This window comes from Solanum pennellii, chromosome 10 (assembly GCF_001406875.1).
Source record: "Solanum pennellii chromosome 10, SPENNV200".
Taxonomy (NCBI): domain Eukaryota; kingdom Viridiplantae; phylum Streptophyta; class Magnoliopsida; order Solanales; family Solanaceae; genus Solanum; species Solanum pennellii.
The window spans coordinates 39,255,201-39,262,389 of record NC_028646.1 but is presented as its reverse complement, the minus strand read 5'-3'; the positions used below and the strand labels follow the sequence as shown (position 1 = coordinate 39,262,389).

Genomic DNA, 7,189 nt, shown 5'->3' with positions numbered 1-7,189 from the left:
TGACCTTTCATACCATTTTATAATAAAAATTGCCTTCACATATTGAAGGACTATTTGGAGAACCCATCGTATTCTTCCTTTTATAATTACCACAATGATAACTATTATAATTTCGTCCCTTCACGCCCTTATTCATATCATTAATTATTTTTCATCTTTCAGACGAATTATTTGCTGCTACCACATTCATATGATTGAATGGAGCAAGTCAACAGACGGATTTCAAAGTTATCACATGTTGCTTCCATATTCTTTTCAAGGAATGGAGCAAATTCAATATGATGAATTTCAGGACTTTTCATCAAAAATATATTATTTTGCCTCAGTCATCATTTTATCATCAGTATGGTGCATTGAGACTAAAACTCAATGTCTTATCCATACAAGACACATTAGGCCATAATTCTATGGGACTTGAACCCAATACATTATCATTATGGTACATCAAAACTCGAATTGATGTCTTACCCTCTTAATGTGATAGAACATGAATCTACCGTCTTACCCTCAAATATTTTTTATTATGTCATCCGAATTTTAATCATGTCTTACCCTTTTGGTGCGATGGGACTTGAAACTATCGTCTTACCCTTCAATCAATGTCATATAAGTCAATACCAATAGAACTCAACCATGAGCCTTTAAATGAAATCAAGAATTATAGAAGCAAATTTACTCAAAATAAGATTGAGAGTTTTCTCACTCTAGCAATTATAAATATTAATAAGTTCCTCATAATTAACACCAAGAAAACAACATGAAAATTTACTTCTTTATCCTTCAATTCTTTTCTGAAACGAAGAACTGTTAGTATAATCATAAACCAATGTATAAAATTGTTAAAGTAAAACAAACCAATATGTTCTACGTTTTCATATAAAATAAGTTATTAGTATAAGAGGAACTTTTGAAAATATAAATGTATAACAAGAAAAAATAAATAGAACTTGTTCCTGCTCACAAGTGTTTCAACTACAACACTTTTGGGAAGTGCTACAATTTTTAGAGCATATTCGTACTGATAACGTGTTATAAAATCAAGCTCATGACAATATAAATATAAAGAGATGAACACAAGAGAAGTAAGATGGAAGATAAGACTTTCTTCTTATTCAAGTGTGTTCTACAAAAGGTGAATGATATCCCTATTTATAGATTAGAGATATCACCCCAAAGGCCACCATGATAAATGCGCAATTAGTAGATACATAGTTATCCACCAAGGTTCATATCACCTTGGAAATATACATACATGAATACAAGTAATTTATGAATATCCAATGGATAATCCATTAGTTCAATGGATTTATAACAATAAATAGTTAAATTGCACATCTTTTTTTTAAATTACTTAAAAATGAAATTACATTTCAGCAAAATTTACAAAAAATTATTAAATTAATTGAATGACTTTTTAAGTAAAATATGATTAGTTGAGTGACTTCCTAAGAAGAATATCAATAGTTGAGTGACTTTTGAGTGATAAAACAAAATTGAGTGATATTCTAAGTAAACTACTCAAAGTTGAGTGACTTTCTAAGTAAACTAGTCAAAGTTGAGTGACCATCTGAGATATTAACTCAAAAATAAATGAGGATAAATAAAAGTATAAGAAAAAGTTAAAAGTACATTAACAAATGATGTCTCTCCATGGAACACTACACACACACACACACACACACACACACACACATATATATATATATATATATACATATATATATATATATAAAAAAAAATTATTTTTTATTTTAAAAAAAATTAATAAAAGTCCGATTCTTCGGTACACTAAGTTCTCAGACCCTTACACCGAATTGAAGAATCAAACTTTCAAAAAAATAGCACCAAATTGAAAAACTGAAGAACTCAAATCGACGAACCAAGCGGTTTGGTTAACTTTTGTTGTATTTATGCCCACCCCTATTGCGAGAATAGTTGGTGTGGTCGTCGATGTGACTGGTGTTTTTGGTGATTTGACCCTATTGAGTTAAAAATTCTTGATAGGGTTGACTTTGGTCAATATGTTGAGTTTTGAGCGATGGGTGGAAATTTTGTCAGTTTCATCTCATCTGAAACGTCGAGTTTGATATAGTAGATGGTTGGTCATGTTTTCAAGGCCTTGGTTTGAGTTTTGGGAGTTTCGGCAAGAACTTGAGTTTTAAGCCTTAACAGATTTCCGAAACGGTATTTCTTTCATTTAATCACTTTTTAAAAATCTGATGTTTCTATGGAGTCGCAAATATCGAATTTAATAGGATAGCATGTCATTTTTATTTTAATCGGACTTCGAACAATTTCTTAGGGTTCATTTGAATTCCCTTTACCTAGTGACGAGTTGCTAGTTTTTCACTTTCTAGTGAAAGTAAACCTTCGCGATTGCGATCTATAGGTCATTATCTTGATGAATATGTTTCCTTAGAGCTCGCAATCGCGGATAGGAAGTCTCGGTATCGTGATATAAACGTTGTGTCCTTCGCAATCGTGATGGTCATCTTTTCACCTTGACAGGGCCTAAATTCGGAATTTTTCTCATTTCCACTATTTTCACTTGATTTGAGCTTAGGAGAGGCTATTCATGAAAGTTTGTCTTAGTGAAATTCGATTGGGTAAGAGCCTTTAATCATACTTTATCAATTCCTTCAAGTTTTATCTTCCGAAAATTCTTTAAATTTTAATTTTAATGTGGATTTTAGGGGTTTTTCCTTAAGTTGAAAAATTGGTATTTTCTTAATTTGGAGCTTGTTTCTTGATCACTTTTAATGGATTTTTCAACCACGAATTCCTCTTGACTTGTAAAACATGTTTTTAATTAAAAAAAATTTGATTTTTTAGCTTTTTGATTTTCGAATTGATTTTTGAACTATTTTACCCTGGTTTCTAATCCTATCAATATTGGGATCATCGGGCTCCTTTTGATAAACTCTATCCATTCTTGATAGTTGGGAATCGTGTGGTTGATGAAGTTCTTTGTAGGAGTTGTTCGAGTGAAATTTTAGCCTTCGAGGTAGGTTTTGCTATTCCTCTTTTACACTTAGATGAGTAAGTGATCTTTCTTAGGGAATCAACTATGAAATGAGTTGTAGTATGTAATTTAGAGGTTGTTAAGTGTTGACTTTCTTGTTTAATTCATGTAATGCATATTTATGGTTTTGAGGCTGAGACTCGTATGATATCCTTAAATGTTGTTGAAAACCTGCGATATTTGAGTAATTTCTCGAGTGAGGGATTGTGTGACCTATCTTTACATTTGATATTGAGATACCCGAGTTAGGGGCTTGAGTTGATTTTTTTAAAATTATCTTGAAATGAAAATAATGTTTTTCTAAGTGGTAAAGAGTGATTTTAAATGGATTCCTCCATTACCCCTAACACTTGAGGTATGTTCATGCCTGGTTGAGTTTGGGAACTTGATACTATTCAAAATTCTTGATGAACTAATTATGCTTTTGTGTTCTATGTATTGTGTTACATTCATCCTCATGCAACATATATCATTGTTTATTAAAATATGAGAAAGTGGAGAGCTACTATCTTATGTAACACCTTACTTATATCCTTGAATATATATTAGGTGACAAGTTGATGAGATATTGAGATTATGAAATTGATGTACGGATTATGAGTCTCCCATGGTTGTCTGGCCGCTAAAGCTCGGCAAGGTGTATATGATAGGATGTTCGACAACCTTGGTTCCACCTCATCGTATTATTATTCATTACATTGCATTGGTCAACTTTATTGTGTTTTATGACTTATTTGTATGTGTTTACTTTATTCACACCTTTTTTACATTATTTGGTGACACCAATGTCAGAGTGAAACTTTTCTGCATGCAAAAAAAAGTGTTTCATAGTTTGTTATTTAGGTTTGATTAGTTACTTATACCCAGCCCGTCTAACCTACTAAGTACATATATATTATACCCACCCCTACCCTTTTGATGCAGATCCTAATCAGGGTGATGCTAGTAGTTGTTGATTGGATCTAGCACTTTCTTCTCTTTTGGTGTTGCGGGAAATCCTATTTTTCGTATCGCCTTTGATCTCCGTCTATCATTTACGGTCTTTAGTTTCCATTAGACTCGTAGAAATTTTCACTTAGTTCTATTTTTCAGATTTTTGTCAATCCTCGACCCACGAGGACCTATACTAGTGTACTATAGCCCTAAACAGGCATAACAAGAAGGTAGGTCATTACATTCCGCCAATACTATTCTTTGAAGAGATGGTTAGGATTTTCATTGCCATTTGATTTTAATACATGTATTAAAGAGCTACTTAACACAAAATAGTATCTTCAATAATGCTTGGAAGCTCCAAACACGGTGAAATTCCGTAAAATCATGCTTGTAGCTATGACCAACCAGAAATCACAACTTACACCATGAATCAACAAACTTGCTAGAGAATTAAAAGCAACATCTCAGTAAACACCGTGACAAGTTTGTGCAACCTTTCCATCTTAATGGAAGACAAAGAGTAACCATCTTAGCTCCAGAAAAATGATGTCAGTACCAAAGAAAAATGGCAACGTAACACTCGTGGAAATATCAAAATTTTCCTATCAGGAGTCATCAAACATCTTGAAGATATCGGTACAGAATTTCAACAAGAAAATTCCCATTTCAATATCAAAATATATCCACATGCATTTTGCTTTGTACAATAACAAAAATCTGATAATAATACAAGAATGTCAGCTTCCCGCGTTAACTGGACCAGAAAAGCTACATCATTGTTTTAGGCCATATGAGACGCGAAGTGCACCAAGTGTAGCAGAGTGCTCCTCAGCTCCCTTACAGAAGATCTCTTCCCATATCTTGAGAAGTTCTGTTTCACATACTCAAATCAGTAAAAACTGAACTGTGATATGCAACTTAAATTTAATGCATAGGGTAACCTTATCTAAGCAAATAATATTTAAAGAGGTCATCTTGAAGATTAGTACATGGAAATGATGTTCTCATAGCATGTGTGTCACACTGCTACTCTTAAATCTCTTCACTTATGTAGTAGAATGATGTGGATCATTATTATGCAAAGCTTTATTGCTTACATTAGTACATAGTAAAAACATGTAATTACATGAAATACATATACAAATAAAATATACCAGATTTATCGGTGGATGAAAGGCACATGATGATCATGTCGAACCTTGGTACCTTCGTCAGATCTTCCAGGTATCTAATTGCCAAATTCATATCTTCACTGGTGAATAGCAGTAAAAAATCATGTCAAGATTAACTATCTGCAAACTCTACTTGAAGATCCCTCCTAAATGTACCCCATACTTACATGAAAAATGTGGCAATACATCTTACAATGTCCATGAGCATCGGAGCAGATAATGCATTTTTAAATATTCGGGGTAGCATTGCAGGTGAAGTGACCTGAACAAAGCAGGTCTAGATTACTGAAACAGGTGCAGAAATGAAAAAAAAGTAGTCTCTTAACTGTTTTAACATAGATTTTTTTTTTTTTGACGACTTAACTGTTTTAACATAGGTTTGACCAATAAATAAAAGAGACAAGTGTCAAAAACACACCTAAACTATATCTTCTTTTTTTTATGTTTCATACTTAAATTATCACTTTTTAGCATGAGAAACACACTTCTCTCTTTTATACCACTCTCATCATGGTATGTGTAATACACTCTTTCTTTTTTATTTCAAAGAATTTCCACACCACACTCCATATGGACAAAATATTCAACCTTGACAAAAAATAAATAAATTATTTGTATTAGTTAAAATTAAAAATAAAAAAAACTATTTAAAAAAATAATATTTTCTTTATAAAATAAAATGTAAAATATTTTACTTACCTCATACCATTTTTTAAAGTTCTTTTATTTTGTTTTTAATTTCTCTTATAAAAGTATTTCATTTTGTACTTCATCTCCTCCCCCTCATCAAATACTAATTTAATATTATTTTATTTTCTTTAAAAATATAATTTTACCCATCCCATTTAACGCTCCGCTTTCAATTTTTTTCCCAATGTTTAGATATACATATCGAAAATATTTTTTACTTGCAGCCACAAGACTTTTTATATTTTTTAGTTGTTTATGTTATATTCAGCACACTAGTAGAATTTTTTTTCTAAAAATATATGCACGTGCATATCTAACACAAAATAAGAAAAACGTAAAAAAAAATAAAAATTAGGAGCGAAAAATGTAGATTTTTTTAAATAAAATAATATCAATTTCTATCGGGAGGAGGGGGGAGGGGAGGGGGAGGATGAAATATGAAAATTTTAAAAATATTCTATAAATGATTTTTTTTTAAAAAAAGGATGGGGTTATCGCGGGGGAGGGGGGGTACGTGGAGGAGGTGGTGGAGTGAGATAAGAGAAATAAATTAATTTTTTATATGGATAGTAATCTGTAATTTTTAGTTAATATTAATTTTTTATTATTTAATTTTTATCTAGATAAAATATTTTATTTATGTGAAATGTCATGTGTCAAAGTTTTTTCATATAAAAGAGAGAGTGCACTACACACAACACTGAGGTGTGTTTCTCAAACTAAAAAGTGATAGCTTAGGCATGAAACTCACACTTTCAATAAAATAGATATGAAACTAAAAAAAGTGAATAGTTTAAGTGTCTTTTTGACATTTATCTCATTATTTTATCCCACATTTGATTGAAAGTGTTAGATAGTCTTTAAATTATTTATTCTTATAATTTTTATCATAATAATAAAATAAGTGAAATGAATTCATTTAAATATTTAATCTCAAAATAACTTATTTGCAATCAAATATGCACGAAAAAAATATGAAAATGTTGGAGCATCCCAGAAAGTGCTGGCAAGTGAGTTGGGATGGACCCAATGGTGATAATGTTGGACAAATCCTAACTTGCAGCATCTTTGTAAAGGCCCAATGGTCAGTATAATGGACCCATTCTGACTCAGCCTTGATGGAACTTGTCATCAAACTAAAATCAACTTTCTTTTCTTTATTTGAAAAATGAATTATGTTTACATCTTTTCCAATGCTTAATTATACTGCTAGGGAAAATATGTTACCAACAATTCAACTCCTAAATACTACTCACTCTTTCCATATTTTAATTGTTAGTGTTTTATTTTTTTGAAGTTATTTTAATTAATTTTTAAAGTTAAATTATATATATTGATTTGATATTTTAAATGAAATATTTAGATATTT

At 31.0% G+C, this 7,189-nt stretch overlaps 1 protein-coding gene across 3 annotated transcripts in view; it reads right to left on the bottom strand.

The window, feature by feature from the left end:
* Window positions 1-4,538: 4,538 nt before the first annotated feature.
* The window catches only part of LOC107002621 (RNA polymerase II-associated protein 3), a 16,185-nt gene continuing 13,534 nt past the window's right edge, over window positions 4,539-7,189 (bottom strand). For all 3 annotated transcript variants that reach the window (XM_015200707.2, XM_015200710.2, XM_015200708.2), the window contains 3 exons: window positions 5,298-5,392; window positions 5,113-5,210; window positions 4,539-4,829 (listed from right to left, as the gene is read on the bottom strand). In XM_015200707.2, the coding sequence (XP_015056193.1) occupies window positions 4,732-4,829; window positions 5,113-5,210; window positions 5,298-5,392 (291 nt within the window). In that variant the 3' untranslated portion in view covers window positions 4,539-4,731. The remainder of the gene's footprint in view (window positions 4,830-5,112; window positions 5,211-5,297; window positions 5,393-7,189) is intronic.